At 50.2% G+C, this 18,834-nt stretch overlaps 1 protein-coding gene across 1 annotated transcript; it reads left to right on the top strand.

The window, feature by feature from the left end:
• The first annotated feature begins 1,950 nt into the window (after positions 1-1,950).
• NDFIP1 (Nedd4 family interacting protein 1) lies at positions 1,951-16,736 on the top strand. Its single transcript, XM_080353467.1, has 8 exons — positions 1,951-2,149; positions 9,221-9,308; positions 10,467-10,597; positions 11,427-11,514; positions 11,686-11,810; positions 12,740-12,806; positions 13,485-13,590; positions 15,799-16,736. The coding sequence occupies exons 1-7, from the start codon at positions 2,111-2,113 to the stop codon at positions 13,586-13,588; spliced, it is 642 nt and encodes a 213-aa protein (XP_080209593.1). The 5' UTR covers positions 1,951-2,110; the 3' UTR covers positions 13,589-13,590; positions 15,799-16,736.
• Positions 16,737-18,834: the final 2,098 nt, after the last annotated feature.

Raw genomic sequence — 18,834 nt, 5'->3', positions numbered from 1 at the left:
CTCAGACTGGGTGGCCTAATTAGCCCCTGATTTGCCTTCAGCCGGCCCCAGAATGGCTGTGACACAAACTGTTGCACCGTTTCTTCAGGATGCTTCGCAGCATCTTTTCTGAGGACACGTACAGGTTGCTTCTTATTTTAGTCCCGACGATGTCCAGGTCAATCAGTGCAGAGCTCATTAGCACTGTGGCCATGGCCTTACTTAGGGATATAATCCCACCTCAGTGGCTGTAAATCCGAGTGTGTCATCGGCTGGTTTCTTACTGCAGAGATTCTTCTTGCAAGTTGTGAATCTTGTGGAAGGGTGAAAGCAGCCAGGCCGTCAGTGCCTGCAGCTCCTGTTGCGGCTCCTGCTAAGGGGTCTGTGGTGCAAGGAACCCCTGTCCTCCTCATGTCTCCGGCATTTCTCAGGAGTCACTCTTTGAGGTTATTCCTGGCTAAAATCCTTTACAATTCCTGCCTTGCCTTTAAACGTCAGAACCGTGATGTTTATTCATCTAAGACATGGGTGAACTCCTGCAAAAATACAGAAAAAAAACCCCACGACATCCTGATTATGGTGCTGAATAACGAGCATTAAATCATGTATTTATGACTGAGTACGCAGTTCAAAACCATTCCCTCAGGTTTAAATGCCTGAGACTCTCTGAATTTGCAGCTTGGAATCCCAGCGGGGCTGATTCAGCCTTTCTTATCCTAAAGCAGATATATTTAAGCCTCATCAACCCTAGGGACTGATGTGGGTAGTTTTGTACACACCTGACTACGGCTGAACTGCACACGCAGAAAATGAAGGTTACGCAAGCTGGAAGGTCTCTTAACCAATGTAACATTCAATGCAAAAACTCTCTGAATAAACAAACTCCTCTCTCTGTGTGGCCTCCTACGCGTGCTTATTTTGGATGGAGATTTCAAATCTGCGACACCATCTGCTTTATGTGGATACTGAGGACGTGCCGGTGCGTTCGGAGGAGTTGGCCAACATCTCGTGTTTGCTCCAGCGGCCGCGCAGCGCGTCGGGGCCTTTCCCTGCCCGCGCGGGCGCGTTGGCACCGCGCTGCGGTGTCGGTGGTGGCTGTGTGTGACTGAGGGGACGTTACCGTGGCTCAGGACAGCGCGGTGTGGTGTCAGAGATGGGTGTGGGTGACCGAGGGGACGTTATCATGGCTCAGGACGGAGCAGTGTGGTGTCAGAGAGGGGTGCGTGTGACTGAAGTGATGTTACCGTGGCTCAAGGTGGAGCAGTGTGGTGTCGGTGATGGGTTTGGGTGACTGAGGGGACATTATCATGGCTCAGGACGGAGCAGTGTGGTGTCAGTGGTGGGTTTGGGTGACCGAGGGGATGTTGCCGTGGCTCAGGACAGGGCGGTGTGGTGTCGGTGATGGGTTTGGGTGACTGAGGGGACATTATCGTGGCTCAGGACGGAGCGGTGTGGTGTCAGTGGTGGGTTTGGGTGACCGAGGGGATGTTGCCGTGGCTCAGGACAGGGTGGTGTGGTGTCGGTGATGGGTGTGTGTGACCACGGTGACGTTAACGCGGCTCAGGACAGAGCCGGTTTCTGTGAGCGTTGGGTCCCCATTGAAGCCACGTTGGTTTTCAACATGGGTTTACACCCATTTTCTGACCCCCTGTGTTTAACACTTTCTATGGCAGCTTTCGCTCTGAATAACTGTACATGAAGTTTGGAACATCCATGCAGTGCACGGAGCTTGCAGGGTCAGCCCTGCAGCTGCACGGGCTGCCAGGGACGCACTCCAGCGCACCGGGACCCACGGGCGGAGCCGCCGGCCCGCAGCGCCGCTGGCTCCGGGCTGCCGTGGGGGTTCGCCACCCGCGGGCAGCGGCACGGCCGGCCCGGGGCCGCGGGCAGCGCTCGGCGGCGGGGCCGGCCCGGCCCGGCTGTGGCCGCCGCTGCCGCAGGACGCGGCCCCGCGGGCGGGCGGGGCGGGGGGCGGGCGCGCCCGAGCGTGACGGGCGGAGGGCGGGAGCGGATCCCGCAGCGAGCAGCGACTCGGTTCCCGTCGCCTCCGCAGCGCCCGTCGGGAGGCGGCCGGGCAGCGCCGCCGAGCCCCCCCAGCCCCGCCGCCCGCTCCCCGAGCCCGCCCAGCGCCATGGCGGCCGCCGAGCCCGGCAGCGGCCGGTACCAGCAGGTGAGGGCCGGCGGGGACGCGAGCGCCGCGGCTCCGTAGGCCGCGCCGGGGAGGCCGGACTGGCGGGGACCCGTCGCCGCTGCGCTGTGTGTGAGGGGCGCTGCCGCCGCTCCCCCCGGGGCCCGGGGAGCCGGACGGCGCCTCAGCCCTGGCCCGAGGCCGCCGGGTCCCGGGGCAGCGGGCGGGCCTGGGCTGGGCCTGCGGGCCCGGGCGCCGCTGTCCCGCCGCGGGGCCGTGGGGGAGCGGGGCGCTCACCGGGCCTGCGGCCTCTGTCGGCGGCAGCGCCCGGGGCGGCGGCCTCGGCCGCTCGCTGGGGCGCGGCGGGCCCGCCGGGCTCGGGCCGCGGAGCGCTTCCGCGGCGGCTCCGGGCCGCGCTGCCCCGGGCCTCGCCCGCTGCCGGGGCCGGTCCCGGCCGGGGCGCGGAGCGACCTTGCGCGCCGGGCGCTGTCCGGCCGGCACGGCCCGCGCTGCGCCGGTCCAGCCTCGGTCAGCCAACCGTACCGAGGGAGCGTTGGTCTCGCGTTGTTCTGAGACCACCGCTCATTTTATTCCGTCTTTTACATGCGGTCCCCTGTGGCTCAGGTTGAAATCTGCGTAGGCCAGAGACTGTTCTAACGGGCTCCCCGGTAAACTCGCGGTGGTTGTTCCTCCCGGGGGGGACGAGTTTGTCCGCAGTGTCGGGTCCGTCAGGCCCCTGTGCGACCCGGCTCCTGCTCACACGCGGTGCTCACACACAGACATGGAGCCTTCGTTACTGAGAGCAAGGAAATCCCTCAAGGCAGCTTGCAGCGCTCCAGCTTAACCGAGATCCTTGTAAGAAATTGCTGTGTTATGACTTGGTAGCGTTTTCAGCACGGGTAGGCTCGCTTGCTTTGCTCACTTCACAATACAAGATGCACCTTCCTGCTGGGATAGAATAGTGGTCTGATTGTGGCATCTGGAGGTCATATTTTTACATACTAGTAATGTAACAATTAAGCAAGACTTAGGCTTTTTTCTCGGTTTTGTTCTGCGTAAAACAGATGTGTTCACTTATGCAGACAAATCCCTTGTTCTCGGAAAGGGTAGGTATAAATAACCAGGTCTCTTCACTAATCACCTTTCCTGTCAGAGTCCTGCCGCTGGTGTTAAACCCGACAAATGTCTTCACAAATGCCTTTTACCGAGGGATTTAGCTTCGTGTCCCGTCGCCTTGAGCCCATGGAGACAGGTGACAAAATAACGCTGAAGGACACTATTGCGTTGCTCTTCAGCGACTGCACCTGACCGATAAGCACGGTCCTGGCTTCCTTAAAGAGAAACGGGTAAAGCTGCTGTTTCGCCAGCTCCTGTTCGCACGGCAGACAGACACACGGCAGACAGACACACGGCAGACAGCCCCGCTGCTGGGGAGCGTGACGGCCTGGAACTGCAGAGGTGAGGGAGGCTGCGCCCCAAAGGGTTCGTGTTGCTAAAGACAAACAGATGGTGGAGGCCCCGGGAAGTAACTGGTGTAACTGGAGCACGGAATCGGAAACTCACGTATAAATATACTTTTATGTTGCTGCTCAGAACTTGCTTTTTTTCTCACCTTCTGCCCGAAGGCTGCTATTTGTATTGTTGCAAAGTGTGGTATTGCCCAACTGGCTCCTAATGCTTGTGTTCCTTCAAAATACCCTGCGAGCTGTGGAAGTAAAGATGCAGAGTTGGTATTTAGATGAAAAGGAGATGGGAGAGTGAGAGAGTCTCTCTAATGTTGAATATGTGAATTGTTCTCCCATACATTGAAACGTGTTGTATGTATGAATGTGCGGTTAATTAAGGTACCATGTGCTAATGAAGAAAGACTGGTAGGGAATTGATAACCGTAAGGGCTGGAGCCAAATACAGTATCCAGTAAGTGAAGCATGTAGTAATTCACAACAGGCTCATTTAATCTGTTAAGTTACTGGATTATGAGGCAGTGGAGGAGAACTGAGAATTTTAAAACTTGATAATTTTGGGGGAAGAAGGGTAATGCGTTAGTGGACTGTCACATTGTGGTTCCCGTGCAGCCGAATGTCACACACCAGCCAAGATGCCAGGGCCGTGTAAGCTCTGCCCCGGAGTTGTTACTGGCGCATCCACCTGTGTGCGGAGCAGCGCTCTGGAGGTGTGGACGCTATTTGAAGCTGTAGAATATTTGTAGGATTCCCTGAATGTGCGTATTTTCAGGAAAAAAGACGATAATGAGTGAGGGTAAGCTGAGGACAGCAGAAGTCGAGAGCTGAGTTTGAAACCTGTGTTTGCTCCTCAGCCTTGCAGCGGGGCCGGGGCTGTGCACCCCAGCAGCCTCCGCTGCGGCACAGCCGCTGTGCGTTCAGTGGTGCGGGTGCTTTAAAGGGATGTACAGTGGCATATGATCTATTTTCTAAAGCTAAATTTCTAGCCCTTGCGCTTTGTTCAGGCATTAGATAATCTGATAAAAAATAGCCTGCGATGACGCCTTTGGATGATGTGGCGGTTTGATCTAACGTACCGAGGAAGTGCAGCTTGGTGAAGAGTAAAGCTAAAACTCCCGAAAAAGGATCTGTGCTTCCATCAGGAGCAGGGCCGGGCAGTTCGTGTTAGCATTCAGGCAAGTAGAACAGGAGGTGTTCATTGACAGTAAGGCCTTAACTACAGCTATCTAAGATTAAAGCCTGCTTCTCATGTGTAGAGCCCTGGACGCTCAAATGTAGGTACAGTGTACAGGCGCAGGTCTGTGCTGGCCCAAGTGCTCTTTACAGTCTGGCCAGAGCGGTACGATTCCCTGCTTGCACAGAGGCGAGGGAGTGAGATCAGTGTGCTTCCCAGAACCACCTTCTCAGGCCGTTAACTGCAGTGAGTCAGTGAAGAACAACATCCTTATGAGCACGAGCTCTATTTTGATGGGCATAAACCACATTTTGATCTGTGTTTATACCTTGGTATAGCCGGGAGGGTCGTTGCAGCCCCTTCAGGTGGATCCTCCCGCAGGTTTCTGGTCCATGCTCCGTGCGTCCCGCTGCATGGAGGAGGAAAAGCGTTTCAGGAGGGGGAGCGGAGGCACCATGTTGAGATTTCAGTGGAAATGCAGAGTAGCTCAGGCACTGGTTCTCCCACGTGGGGCTCGGGTGGGAGCGTCAGCATCTCCCCAGAGCCGGGAGAAGCCAGGGAGGGTTTGCTTAGACAAGACGAGTGTCAAACCTGTCACCATGAGCCGCGCAGCCGACACCGAGCGGCGCGCAGGGCTGTCACCTGCGCCGCAATGAGCAGGAGCTGCTGGCAGGGGAAACAATTATTTGCTCATCAAGGAGAGGGCTGATGCACGTGGGTTGACTTGTCTAATAGCTTATCATTATTCCTGCTGATTAACAAGCTGATATTAAGTTATAGGAATCTGCAACAGCATTGGGCAGAAGTCAGGATTTCAAATCGGGGTACATTTGCAGTGAAGCCTCGGTCTATAAAAACAATTCTCTTCTGGTTTGGAGTTGGCAGAAACTTTTATTTGCTTCCAAAAGGCCAGAGATGTGGAAGGAGAAAAGTAAAGAGTGTTGCAATGGTTGTGGGGTGTCACCTTCTGTGGGCAGGTTGGTGGAGCACTGGCAGATTTAGTAGTGATGCACAGTTTTAAATGTTTTTAACATTTGGCTTCCAAGGGTTATGATTTCATCCTTCTGAAAAAATAGATCATGTTGCCTTTTCAAAAAATACCAATTCACTTTCTGTCATTAGCCTAAGTGAGTGTCATTAGCCTTTCTGAAAACTCACAGAAACCATAGTAACAACTGAATGAGATCTGATTGGGGTTATCTGCATTCTGGGATTCCTGTGGGGTTTCTGTGCCGTTCTTTCCGTGCCAGGACATAAAATAAGGACTGAAATGCAGTAAACGTTCATGATACACTGCTGAGTGAAGGCATTACTCATGATATATTGCTAAGATTAAGCTTGTAGATATCCTGGTCTAGTATAAAGAATATTCGCCTGCAGCCTAAGGGCTCGGGGCAAGCTTAAAAAAAAATCTAAAATTGTGCTAAGTTTATAAAATTGGGAAAATTTAACAAAAATGTTTATTGTAAATGCTTTCTTCAAAGTTTACATGGAAATACTTTGAAACATTTTGCAAGTTTTGAGCTATAATGCTACTGTGCTGCGTGTATTTGCACGATACGTGTCAAGCAGGAGGGAGCGGCGGTCAGAGCTTCTGATGGTGTTTTATTTGGAAAATAAGTGTCCCTGGGTCTTACCCCATTCCACCGGGCAGCTTTCTGGTTTGAGCGATCCAGTGAGGAATCCAGCGGTGAACGTCGGTGTTGCCGTGAGGTGCGTGGAGCGGGCGCATGGAATCGGTGCATGGAACGGGTGCGTGGAACAGGTGCATGGAGCGGGCGCCTGGAACGGGTGTGTGGAGCGGGCGCATGGAACGGGTGTGTGGAGCGGGTGCATGGAACGGGTGTATGGAGCGGGTGCATGGAACGGGTGTGTGGAGCGGGTGCATGGAACGGGTGTATGGAACGGGTGTATGGAGCGGGTGCATGGAACGGGTGCGTGGAACGGGTGCATGGAGCGGGTGCGTGGAACGGGTGCATGGAGCGGGTGCGTGGAATGGGTGCATGGAGCGGGTGCGTGGAATGGGTGCATGGAATGGGTGCGTGGAATGGGTACGTGGAGCAGGCGCATGGAATCGGTGCGTGGAATGGGTGCGTGGAGCGGGCGCTGGCCGTGCCAGCCCGGTGACTCATTCTTCCTGCCACTCCAGCCCCCACCGCCTCGCTAATCAGCACTTAGTTGAATTTTAGATGCCTGCAATCATTAAAAAGGCTGGAAGGCACTGGTGTACCTTGGCCATTAGAAGAACAGTCTGGGTTTTCTAACTGTACACCTCCTACAGCCCGGAGCTCAGCTTTTAGGAGTAACTGCGCTTTTTGTGGCGTTACCTGGATTGTAGCGGTTTGAAGGCAGTTCCAGGCAGTTCCGTTTGCTTTCTCCCACATTGGGTAGTTGTGAGAATATGTATTTCTTTTTACTACTGAAAGAAGAACCTTCAAGAATTGCAGTGGTCAGGCTTAATACTGCACTCGCCTGTCCGTGTCCTCTTTTGCTTCACTCTGGATGTGTGGTCACATCTAGTGCTGTCCTTTCCCCCTCCTCGGGGTTGTACTTTAGGTTGTGTTTGTCTCCTTCCTCACAGACAGCAGGGTTGAGTGCCTGCCCCTCTCCAGCAGGGAGGTGGTGCGGGCTGTGCGGTGCCCAGCGGCCTGTTGGAGCCTTTCCTCCTGCCTTCATAGGCCAGGTACAAGAAGACACGTGTACAAGTATTGAATTTTCATGGTCGACTGAAAAGAAGCACGGTGGAGCATTTTCTGAGAAGTCACAGACTCCAGGGCCGGAGAGGCTGAGTCAGCTGGTTCAGCTCTGCATTTTACTGCATCATCCCTCGGGCTGCCCCTGTGCAGCTGCTCTTGAATTTCTGAAGCAGCGCTCTCTCTTTTTAAACCCCTTTAAAGCTTATTTTAGTAGGCAATCAATTCGCAAGTTAGTTTGCATTTTCTTCTAATGACCGAACTCCACGGGGTTTATAAAATGAGGCGGTTTTGTTTAGTGCGGGCTCCTGCTGAGTTGGATGGTTTGAAGCAGGTGAAGATCCCTTGCTGTTGCACGAGCTGCTGCAGCTCATGGTGTTAATTGCTTGTGTGTCCCCAGGCTCATTAGAGCTGCGGGCCTGGAGCCTCGTGTGCCCGCGGCCTCGCTGCTCCGGGTTCACAGCCTCGGTCAGCAGCCGTGTTTGGAGGTGCTCTTGGTGTCACACGATTAAATTTGCATTTAATTGAGGGCTGTCCAATTAATAGTAGAGAAAATAATACAATCCGTGCTCTTCTCAGCAAGCTTGCAGGGCTGGGCTGTCTCAGAGCAGCTGTGCTTTGGATGTGAACGTGCAATGAGTTGCACTTAAAGCATCTGAAACAGGTTTGGCTTTGACTTTCACAGAGGACACGGATGCAGTCTGCTCTCTGATCTTAAGCAGCAAAAGAAATAAAAACCCAAGACGCACAACAGTTATGTGTGAAATAAAATCTTCATTTAGAAGTGTGAGCCTTTTTTTTTGCTGATAAGACATGCAAGTAGAAGAAGGACATATCCCCATGTTAAATGCTTGGGAAGGACTTGAATGGCAACGTGTCTTTCCAAAGAAAAGAGAACAGAATGTGAGAGGTGGCTCCGGGTGTGCGGGAGGGACAGTTCCAGAGGGTGTTGGTGCAGAAGTCGCGGGGTTGCTGCTGCTCCGCGGTGGTCACAGCGGAGGGTCGGACCTGTGCTCAGGCGTGTGCTTCCGTCCCAGGCTGCTTTTCTGAAATGAGTTGGTTTTCTGCATAAAACCTCCGCTTCTTCGTTGATGAGTTGATGAGAAATGGCAAGAATTGAAAGCGGAGGTGGCAGCTGGTCTGTGAACTCCTCTGTGGTGTGTTCTGCGTTGAAGGCTCTGGCCTGATCTTGTCAGCTGCTCCGATGAAAGCGGCTCTGCGCACCTGCTCCGTGCCGCTGACGCCGCACTGAGCGAGCCGGAGGGTTATTTATACAGAGCCTGTGGGAAGCACAGTGCACAAAATAAACTGTCTCCTTTTCAGTTACACAGTGTGAAAGGTTGAAGGGAAATGGCAAGATTCATACCTATTTATGTCATTATGTAACGTAGCCATGAAAAACCTTTCCTTGGCAAAGCCACAGGCAGCAATGGAGCCTTTTTTTGGGTATCATCTCCTGTTGTTTCCTCGACTAAACCAGATGCAACTGCAGCTCCTAAGCAGTGTGAGCTGAGGAGGTGCCGAGGAGGAGGAAAGGAGCTGGAAAGATGCATCTGTGCTTTGTGGAAGTCCAGGTGTGTGAGGATACGATTTGAAAACACGATAAAAATGAGATGGCATATTGATGGTTTCAAGTGGGAGTGCTGAGCAGCTGCTCGAGTGTCCCGTGGTGTCGTAGAACAGTCTTCTTCCAGAAAAATCTGCGGTGCGCAATTAAAACTACAGGGATGATTTCACAGAACCCGAGAAACCCCGTTAACCTCTCGTGTGTCCGTCTGTCCAGCTGCAGAATGAGGAGGAGCTGGGTGAGACGGCAGCTGTGGTGAGCGACGCCCCCCCGCCCTACAGCAGCATTTCTGCAGAGAACACAGGTATGTTCCACCGATGGCTTTGCTCTCTTCTTCTTCCCAGCCTCCTTAATTGTTCTCTTTAGTGACGGATGGCACTGCAGCATCCTTACTAAGGCTGCAGAGAATCAGAATTGATCCATAGAGACTATTGTTACTTGTGGTTTAGAAGATGCTTTTTGGCTACGTTCATCTGATGTCATCCCATCAAGTGGTGGTCAAGTTGCATTTCACAGTGTTCTCAGATTAAAGCCAGTTATAATCAAAGGGCTGTGAGGATTTGTGGTGCCCCTCTCATTATTTCACATTAGGATGTTGCTGTGCTCCTTCCAAAAAGAACTTGTTACTTAAAAAGAGATTAAAGAATTCACTCTTTCTTAAGTTTTTAATAACTAAAGCCTTGGTCACAAGGGTTATACTTCTTGTGAATCATCATACTGTCATGTAGCTCACTAGTAGCTTTTAGCAAAACAGCTTCTTCCGTGTTTTTTAGATACCAGAGTGTTTTGGCTTAGTAAGTCGTCTCATTTTTTTCCGTATGGAACTTTCATAGTCAGTTGCTGAGCTAAGGTCTGTGAATCACACACAGCATACTGTCCATCTCTCAAACAGCCGGCCAGCTTTGGATTGAAGTTTGAATATTGCGTTTCTCAAGCTGCTCGTTGGGTGTCCTGCATTGGCACACTAACCGTAAAGACATCCCATTAGTTCTGGTTTTAGTGTGTCTCAGCGACAGGGGCTCAGAAATGCTGTGTTTGATGTTTGTTCCAATCCCTTTCCTCTCCATCAGAAAAAAATTCGCAGTCTTCATGGAAAGTTGGTCCCCAGCGGCCTGAGGTTGCGGTGATCCTTCATGGACTCGCCAGACCATCCCAGCTTGACAGTATGGCTGCTGCTCTTAGCGAAGACAGGAGAGACACAGCACACAGCACTGCTTTGAAAATAAGGACAGCCAGGCGTGTTAAAGGAGTGCTGTGTATTGTGTTCGATCAGATGATGTGCTCCTGTGTTTCACTGAGTTTTGGGATGGCAGGGGCTGGGAGGGGACAGGGGGACACGGGGGACAGGCTGCAGCAGGCTGGGACCTTGGGCTCAGCTGAAACGCTTCTCATTCCCAACACCGTGTTCTTAAGGAGCTGACAAGTTACCTTCTATTTAACTTCTTTTTTTTTTTCTTTCCAGCTTATTTTGGCTACAAGGATGAGTCAGGATTTCCTAAGCCTCCATCTTACAACGTGGCCACAACACTGCCCAGCTACGATGAGGCAGAGAGAACCAAGGCTGAAGCCACAATTCCCTTGGTTCCTGGAAGGGTGAGCACGTCCTTCGCGTTTCTTATGCACAACTTCTTTAACTCCTGCCCGTCAGCTGTCATGGCTTGTTTTTAAAGCATTCTAGGGTGCTGATATTACACACTCCTAAGGGTTCTGTGGCTACTTTTTTCCCCTCTGGGCAGCTCTGATGATGTGAGAGATCTGGGCAATGCCAGGCCTGGCACTGTGCTGTATCTGTGCGCCCTGGCACTGCTTGTGGTTGGGTTTTGGGTTGTTTTGAAAGGTTTAGGATTAATTGCTCAGCCGTCTAGCACATCTGCCTGCGATAATCCTGCTGCTTACAGCTGACTTTTTTAGAGCTCGGTGTAGCTGATACAAGGATGGTAAAACCATTCTATCATTATCTCTTGTTCAGTCTCTTCCTTTACCCTGGTAGCATTAGGTGTCCACTGCTCATTTTACTTCATAGAAGCCAAATTTCTTGCTGAGATGATAAATTTAATTTTTTTTATAAGTAGGGGAATTCTTTACAATGAGAACAGGAACACGCTGGATCTGGATTATCTTAGAAAAAAATGAAATATATTGCCAGCGACTTAATATTTCATGCCCTGTGTACCTGCATCATATTGGGATAAGAATCAGGAATTTTTCCTGCCTATATTTGCAGACTTGTGGGATTTAGGATTCCACCCCTACAGGGGGTTAGATGTCCAGGGAGTGCTCAGTGTTCCTCCTGTGCACGCTGCTTTTTGAGGGCTGTACAACGTGCTGGCCCGTTCTTGAAGAGCCACGTGCAGAACTGGGACTGCTGTACGGACCGGACCCACTGCAGTCCACCCATGTCTCTTCTCCCCTTGGTTTGCAGGATGACGACTTTGTGGCACGGGACGACTTTGACGACACCGACCAGCTGAGGATAGGAAACGACGGCATTTTCATGCTGACTTTCTTCAGTAAGTACCTGCTGAAACTTCATTTGTTTCAGGCAGTGACCCACAATACCTGGCATTATTTTCACACTCAGGTTTGTGTGGCACCAGAAAGAACTGGTGTGCAAGGGGTTTCTTTTCCTTCCTTGGGATATAAAGATGGCTTGACCCGTGGCTTTTCTCCTGCTTTCTCAGTGGCATTCCTCTTCAACTGGATCGGATTTTTCTTGTCTTTCTGTCTGACTACTTCAGCTGCAGGACGATATGGGGCCATTTCTGGGTTTGGTCTGTCTCTCATTAAATGGATCCTCATTGTCAGGGTAAGTTGTACAGTGTAAAAACATGGATGTAGGCACTTGTACTCTTCATCTGTATCTCATTTTTATCTCACTTATATTGAAGTTAGTTATAGATTTGGATTTTTAGAATAAAATAGATTTTGAGCCCTTTATTCACTGGGAAAAGGTCTTTTTAGTCATTCAGTCCTGTTTATGTGCTGGAATTATGATTGTAATAAAAGAGAATAAAGATTGCACGCGCAGGTATGGCTCTCTCTGACAGAGCCACTGTATTGGATCAAAACGTGTTTGTGTGCTGAGCAGTGACAGTGATCTTTGTAAAACCTTTGTTGGGATAACGTGAGCTCTGCTGTCAGCACAGGGATGTTCCTCTCTAGGATGATGTTCCTTAGGTTCTCCTCTGAAAAAGAATGTTAAACTAATTTCTAAAGTGCGGGGTAGCAGAGGAGAGAGGGAAATAGGGACTGAAAGGAGGAGTTGTGAGGTTTGCCTTTGGCTGGAGGGGGAGCGCGGCGCTGGGACGGCCGAGCAGCCCGCGGGTGCCCTCTGCTGCAGCGGGAGCCCAGCGACCTGCTGCATTGCCAGCGCGGCTCCGGGCTCTGGATACCAAACACCCACAGTGCTCCCCCCCTATCGCACAGGGGAGGCGAGAAACAGAAACCTTTCTGGGGGAGGAAAAGAACAAAGGATGTGGATGTGCTGATGCTGGGAGGAATGGAAAAAAAACCCAGACATTTTTGGAGGGATTGAGAGAATCTATTTGTATCAGAAAAGCTGTGAAAAGATGGTGTCTGTGAAAATGGCATTCAGCTGAAAGTTTGGATTTCAAGTGAGAACATCTGAGCTGCGCACAAGGAGCGACAAAGCGCGTTAGTGTTGGGCTGTCCCTTTGGGGCTGGGAGTGACAGTTTGTAAGTACAGCAGCTCTTAACTGTCTGTTTCCTTTTCAGTTCTCCACCTATTTTCCCGGTTACTTTGATGGCCAGTATTGGCTTTGGTGGGTCTTCCTTGTCCTAGGTGAGTGTTGTGGGGCAGAGGGTGCTGGAGGCTCTGGATGGTGCTGTGGGGCTGTTGTGGGCGCAGCTTCACCGGCTGGGAAATGCGCGTGTAGACGCGGCAGCTGTGGGGAGCCCCAGTGCTCCTCTGACCCAATTAACGCCTTCTGCATTATGAAATACCTCTAAACACTGACCTTTGGGTCTCATTTCTTGGGGACAGCATCCCATTTATCATCCCGAAGGAGTAAAGAAGAGAACAATGCTTGTCTTCATAGGAACTGATGTTTTATCTGTTCTTATATCTTAAATGGAAGAGTGGGTTGTGGTTTGGTTTTATTTTACTTATTATTTTATATTTTATTTTACTTATTATTTTATATTTTATTGTACTTATTATTTTATATTTTATTTTATTTTAGTTTTAAATTTTATTTGTTTTTCCCCCCTCCTTTGGAAGTTCGTGGTTCTTATTTAGAATCAAAAGTTTTCTGGTTGGCTGAGGGAAGTTTGGTTTTGAAATTGGATGAAATGGAAAGATGAGGTGTCATTGATGGCCAACAAATTCTTGTGTTTCATTAGCTATTGCGCATCCCAGCAGTCGAGGCCCCTGTGCCCTGGTAACGGTGACTCGAAATGCTCCCTCTAACTACAAAAGCAACACCCGTGGTGACTGGACAAATGTGTTTCTTCCATCCAGGTTTTCTGCTATTTCTCAGAGGATTTATCAATTATGCAAAGGTTCGGAAGATGCCAGATACTTTCTCCACTCTCCCCAGAACCAGAGTTCTCTTCATTTACTAAAGGTAAACTTTCTGCTTTCTTGGAGTTGTTCTGTTTTGGTTTTGACTCTGTTTAGTGACTCTCTTAGGCCTGAATAATTCTAGAACACAAGGCAGCAGCAAACAGTTGTTCCCTGGTGTCCCATCAGCAGCTCCTGGTTCTGCAGGGTCCGGGCTGACTTGGTGGGGAACGAAGGAATAATTGACATCTCTTCCTGAGCTCTTGCTTTGAGGAATTGTATATTCATTAGATTGCATGACTGGAACTGTAAGAGCAAAATGTTTTCCCCTCGGTGTTGCACTATATTTGGCAGGTGTGTCTTTGAGAATAAATTGCATGTCTGAAACATGTGCTATGTGCTAAACGTGAGTAAAGGTCACCAGATATTGTTGGGAGATTGGGATATCGGCCAAAGACACCGGCGCAGAGAGAACGATTTATCTGGATTTTGTGTGCTGTTTGAATTTTGCGCCAAGTTCCTGAAGACATGAGGCTCTTGCACACCTTTGCTCTTTGAGAATTTCCCGCATGCTTGAACATGCTGTCCTGCCTGAACATCTTCAGAAACTTAATGCCTAAAAGGCGGAACCGCGATGTATCTGCTGCCTTAATGGGGCTTTAAAGGAGGAGGCTTAAGTAGCCGAACCCTTCAGTGTAATTTCCTGCTCCCAGCAGATAATGGCCCCGATTCCCTGGCCCTCCCGAGGGGAAGGAAATCCTGTCATAAGTCGCTTCCCAGATGGCGAGTGCAACATGATGCTCCCTTTAGAAATATCAGCATAATGCTGCATTTCCCCAGGACGGTGTTGAAGCAATTGCAGCTGGGACAGTGCTATAAAGAAACCAAACAAACTCCAGCTTGAAATTGGGGGGTCATTAAATTGTTCAGATTTTAAAACCGAGGCTTTATTTTTCCAAATGCAGTTTCCTTGTGTTAGAAACTGCAAATCGCATAAGATTCTCCTTCGTTTCTAGTTGCTCATGAGAACACGCTGCACAAAACGGGCATTGTGTGGTGCTTTCCAGCTTGACTTTTCCACTGGTGATAGTGTGTAAAAAGAGTTCAGTCTGTGTATTGAAGTGTGTCAGTTCTGTTTGACACAGTGACGGTTTGTGGCCTCCCGCAGGGTCTGTGGTACCCGCTGCAGGTCCCGCTGGCTCCGCACGGGGTTGTTCCCCAGCCGTGTGCTGCACCCGGCCCTGCTCGGCCATCGGCTTCACCGCCTGCACTTGCTTCTCACCGAACCCTTTTCTTCATTTTACTTCTTTACTAAAACTGAATTTGTCATGTATTAAAGGAATAGTGTGGTTACGTGTTGCCCACGCTCTTCCTGTTGGGAGTTTGGAGTTACCATTTTAGAGACCTCGGTTGTGGGGATGGACATGTAGAGTTTTTTAAATTTCTTTTTTAATTCGATTTTTTGGTCATTTTAGAGCTCTCAAAAAGCAGCCTCTCCTTTAGATACACTGAGATAAGCGTCCAGAATGATTTCTAAGTATTACAGCTCCAGCGCTGCCCCTGGAATCATCTTTAATGCTAAATTCTGAGCAGGGAAACCACAAGCAACTTGGACTTTCAGTGTATTCCTGCTCTCAAGATCAGATTTGCTCTGTGGGCCATGATGAGAAGGGCACAGTGGATGGTCGTTTTCAGTTTAGAGCAGGGATAATTTCTGGAAAATTGGGAGGAGAGGGATAATTAGTGCCAATCAGTAAATAATAACTGGTGAGGATGAATCTAATAACAAGGTTGGCGTTCACTGCTTGGTCTGCGGTGCCAGGACAGGGCGTTGTATCTGGACTGAGCATGTGGTTACTACTTAATCTCAGGTTTAGGAGATAACTGGGCTGGGCTGGACAGTCTGTGAGAGCCGAGTCTCCTTAGCGCCACAACACCTGCTAGAAAGACACAGAACTCGTCCCTGCCCAGCTGGATGCAGCAGCTAAAGACTGAGTCGCGTTTCCCAGTGCAAATACTGTGTCGTTTCATCCACCTTTTGTTTCTAAGAGCATCGTCTGGTTTAGCCTCTGATTTCCCCTAAGGAATTTTAACCCTTCAGAACTGAAAAATATGCACAAAACCACCAAGCGTTTTGCTGGAGTCGTGTCATTGTGTACCCAGGTACTTCATGAGCGCTTAGACATCCTGCACTCTTTGTGAGCGATATCCTTCTGCTATCCAAAATAACCATCTAACTATAGTTTCACTGTTCAATATCCTTCTCCGACAGCTGTTTTGGGCAGATGTCTTCCTGCGCTGGCCAGCTCTCCGTCCAGGAGCCGCGGGACACCTGCAGGAAGTGAATCAAGACTCTGGAGCAGAAGAAAAAATAATCACCTGCTTTAAAATCAATAAATAAAAGTACTGTTGGAAATTTAAAACAAAAATAGAGAAGCATTTCTTTCTATTTGTTTCTAGATGTCAGATTTTAATAATTAATGCAGAATTCTGTAATCATTGACTCGTTAGTGGCTGATGTTGGAAGCAGCTGTTGCAGTGCAGTCCGTGCCGTGCTGGTGGAGCCTCCGCAACGTCGGGTGCTGGTTTGGGCAGCGGGGCCGGCAGGGCCAGGGTCGGCTGTAGATCCTCCCGGCCCCGGAGCCGCTCCGGGCCGTGCTGAGGGGATGATGATGTCAGCGGTGATGTCATCACTCTGGTCACACAAAGGCATGATGACGTCAGCAGTGATGTCATCGCTCCGGGCACACCGGCGCTGGCTGGGGAAAGCGGGGCCGTGCGGCGCAGGTTCCTGCGGTGGGACTGGAGCGAGTGTCATTCCCAAGGGGGCACAAGGATTCTTTTTTACGAGTCTGTATTCTGGTGTTGTAGCATACTTTACTTTCATACTACCGACTTTTTGGACTATCTAGGGATTTTCACGGTACACATGGGTAGTGTAAAAAGGAAAGATCACCTTGCAATTTGTATAAAAAGTTACCTTGCAAAACAAAGGCCTTTTAAATTTTTTCTTTGGCTTGGGACTTTTGACACAATTCCTAACATACCTGTCATTCCTGCTTTTATAATTTGTGTTAGCAGAGACTATGATGCGTTATAAATGTAGCCTCAATGTGCACTTCTGTGCTTTCTGCCGAGTGGTAATTCACTTTGGAGTTTTACGATGTTAAAACTGTAAATATAGCAGAACATTAATAAATGTCACGTAGCAAATTTTCCTGTAGAGCAGTGTTTAATTCGGTTTCAATGCTGTACTGCACCCGGTTATTGGTTCCAAATGCAGGTTACCCGTGGGAGATCCACGACCTGTCCGCAGGTGTAACACACATCTCCGACGTGTCTCATCCTTCTTGTAACCAGGACTTCAAACCCCGAGACAAACTTCAGCCTCAGCCTAGCAGGTCAGGAAATGCCCATTCCCTATAATTTGGGGGTGTTGGATTTTTCTTAGTCTTACATAATTTATCTGCCTGGTAAAATGGTTTGTTAGTGGTTTTGGTTCACGGCTGAACTTCTCCAAGGTATATTCCTCACAAACAAGCCATTGGGGCTGACAGAGACGGATGGAGCTTACGCAGAGCCTTCCTTTTTAAACCAGAATAAGCGTACACAGAATTCGGAAGTTTATCCTGCAAGGCAAAATCTGTCGCATTAGTGAACTCTGAATCACATTTGCCCAAACTTGGTAGATCAGCCTCGCGTTTACTCTCTTGGCATTTGGGCCTTATTTGGTCTTGTATATTCAGAGAACTGGAATATTTGGCATTCCTGTTTCTCTTCACTCGGTGGCTCCGAGCGGGGGCGGCGCGGGGGCTGGAGACCCCACCTGTGTTTTTGGCGTGGGTTAACACTGACTCTGGGCTCACATAATTATATTGGCCTGGGACAGCTCAGCCTCTTCGTACCACGCAAGTGTCAGGTCTGTGGTCACCTGCAGTGACCAAGAAACTGTCAGCTGGGTGTTGTCCTTCCAGCATCGCAAACCTCTGAGCAGGTTCAGACATGATTTGGGCCTGATCTCCCTGAAACGAGTTTCATCTTTTGATTGTGGGAAGCAGCACGTTGGGTCCCTCTGCAGGGAGGGGAGAGGCTGCGTTGGCTCGGCCCTTACTCGGGGCAATACCTGTGATTTTATGGCGGGTTTAAGTGGTGGCCAGCAAGGGGGTTTTCCTGAGCTCACCCCGGGGGTGGGTTCGCATCTGGTACCAGGAGTGCCTGAAATGGCACCTCTGAAACACCAGCATCACCTCGCTGCTCCCCATCACCTGCATTTTGGATGTGCTCACGCGTCGATAACCCCAGGGCTGCTTGGGCTGCCAGCAGCGCTGTGAGCCTGAGGCCAGGCTGTGCTGGGCACGCTGAAGCGCTGGGATGGAGCCGTCCCAAAAAACACGTTGGCCTTGGAGAGAATAGCAAAAAAATGCCAATAGAGATGGAGATTCTGTAGCCAATCACCCTAAATTTAATAATCTCAGCATTTCTGTGCAAGAAGCGTCAGGCTCTCCAGTGCCCCTGTAGCCCGGAGTGCCTGGCCAGGGCGGCTTTGCCTGCTGAGCGGCTGCAGAAATGCTTCTTGTTCCTGGTAATGCCGCGGCTGGCGGGAGCAGGAGCTGCCGGCCGGGCCGTCCTGGCACGTTATCCCACGGTAAGTCCCCCAATGGGTTAAACTGGTTTGCATCAGTAACAGTTCTATGCAGAAAAGCTCGGCTGTGTCACAGAGGAGCTGCTGCTTTATTTTCCCCCCATGCCAGAATTGTTTGTATAATAGATTTTTTGAAATACTTTGCAATTACTTGAAGGTTGCTCTAAGGCTATTTTTCCAGGTATTGTAGGAAGCACATCTTGCCATCTTATTTCCAGCTCCCATGAAAGAAGGAGAAGCAGCTCAAGGGGACCAGGATCAGATAAAGGGAGAATAGCACATGCTGGAGGAAACGCGGGATCTGCCCGTTATCCGTGCGCTTCCGCTGGGAAAGGATCGCTGCTAATTGTCCGTGGCATCCATGTGAAATAGAGGATTAAGCTGAGGAATAAAACCATTCAAAGGGAGACCTCCCAGTTACTTAAAGACTTTTTTTTCCCCTCTCCTCTCTCTAGCTAATGCACAATTGTATTTCCAAGAAGTTGACAAATATTGCTAGATTTAGGAATGAATTCTAGAACTCTTTTTGCTTCACCGCAAAACTCCTTTCTCTCAAGCAAAATGCTGCAATGAATTCATTGCTTTGTGTTTTGGCCACACAAAGCCAAGGGCTGACTCATTTTCGTTGGCTTTGTTGGTGGGGATGATTCGGGGCTGTGTGTCCGT

This window comes from Nesoenas mayeri (genome assembly GCF_963082525.1).
Source record: "Nesoenas mayeri genome assembly, chromosome: 14".
Classification (NCBI taxonomy): domain Eukaryota; kingdom Metazoa; phylum Chordata; class Aves; order Columbiformes; family Columbidae; genus Nesoenas; species Nesoenas mayeri.
The sequence above is the reverse complement of the archived record's forward strand: the minus strand, read 5'-3'. Positions and strand labels throughout refer to the sequence as shown.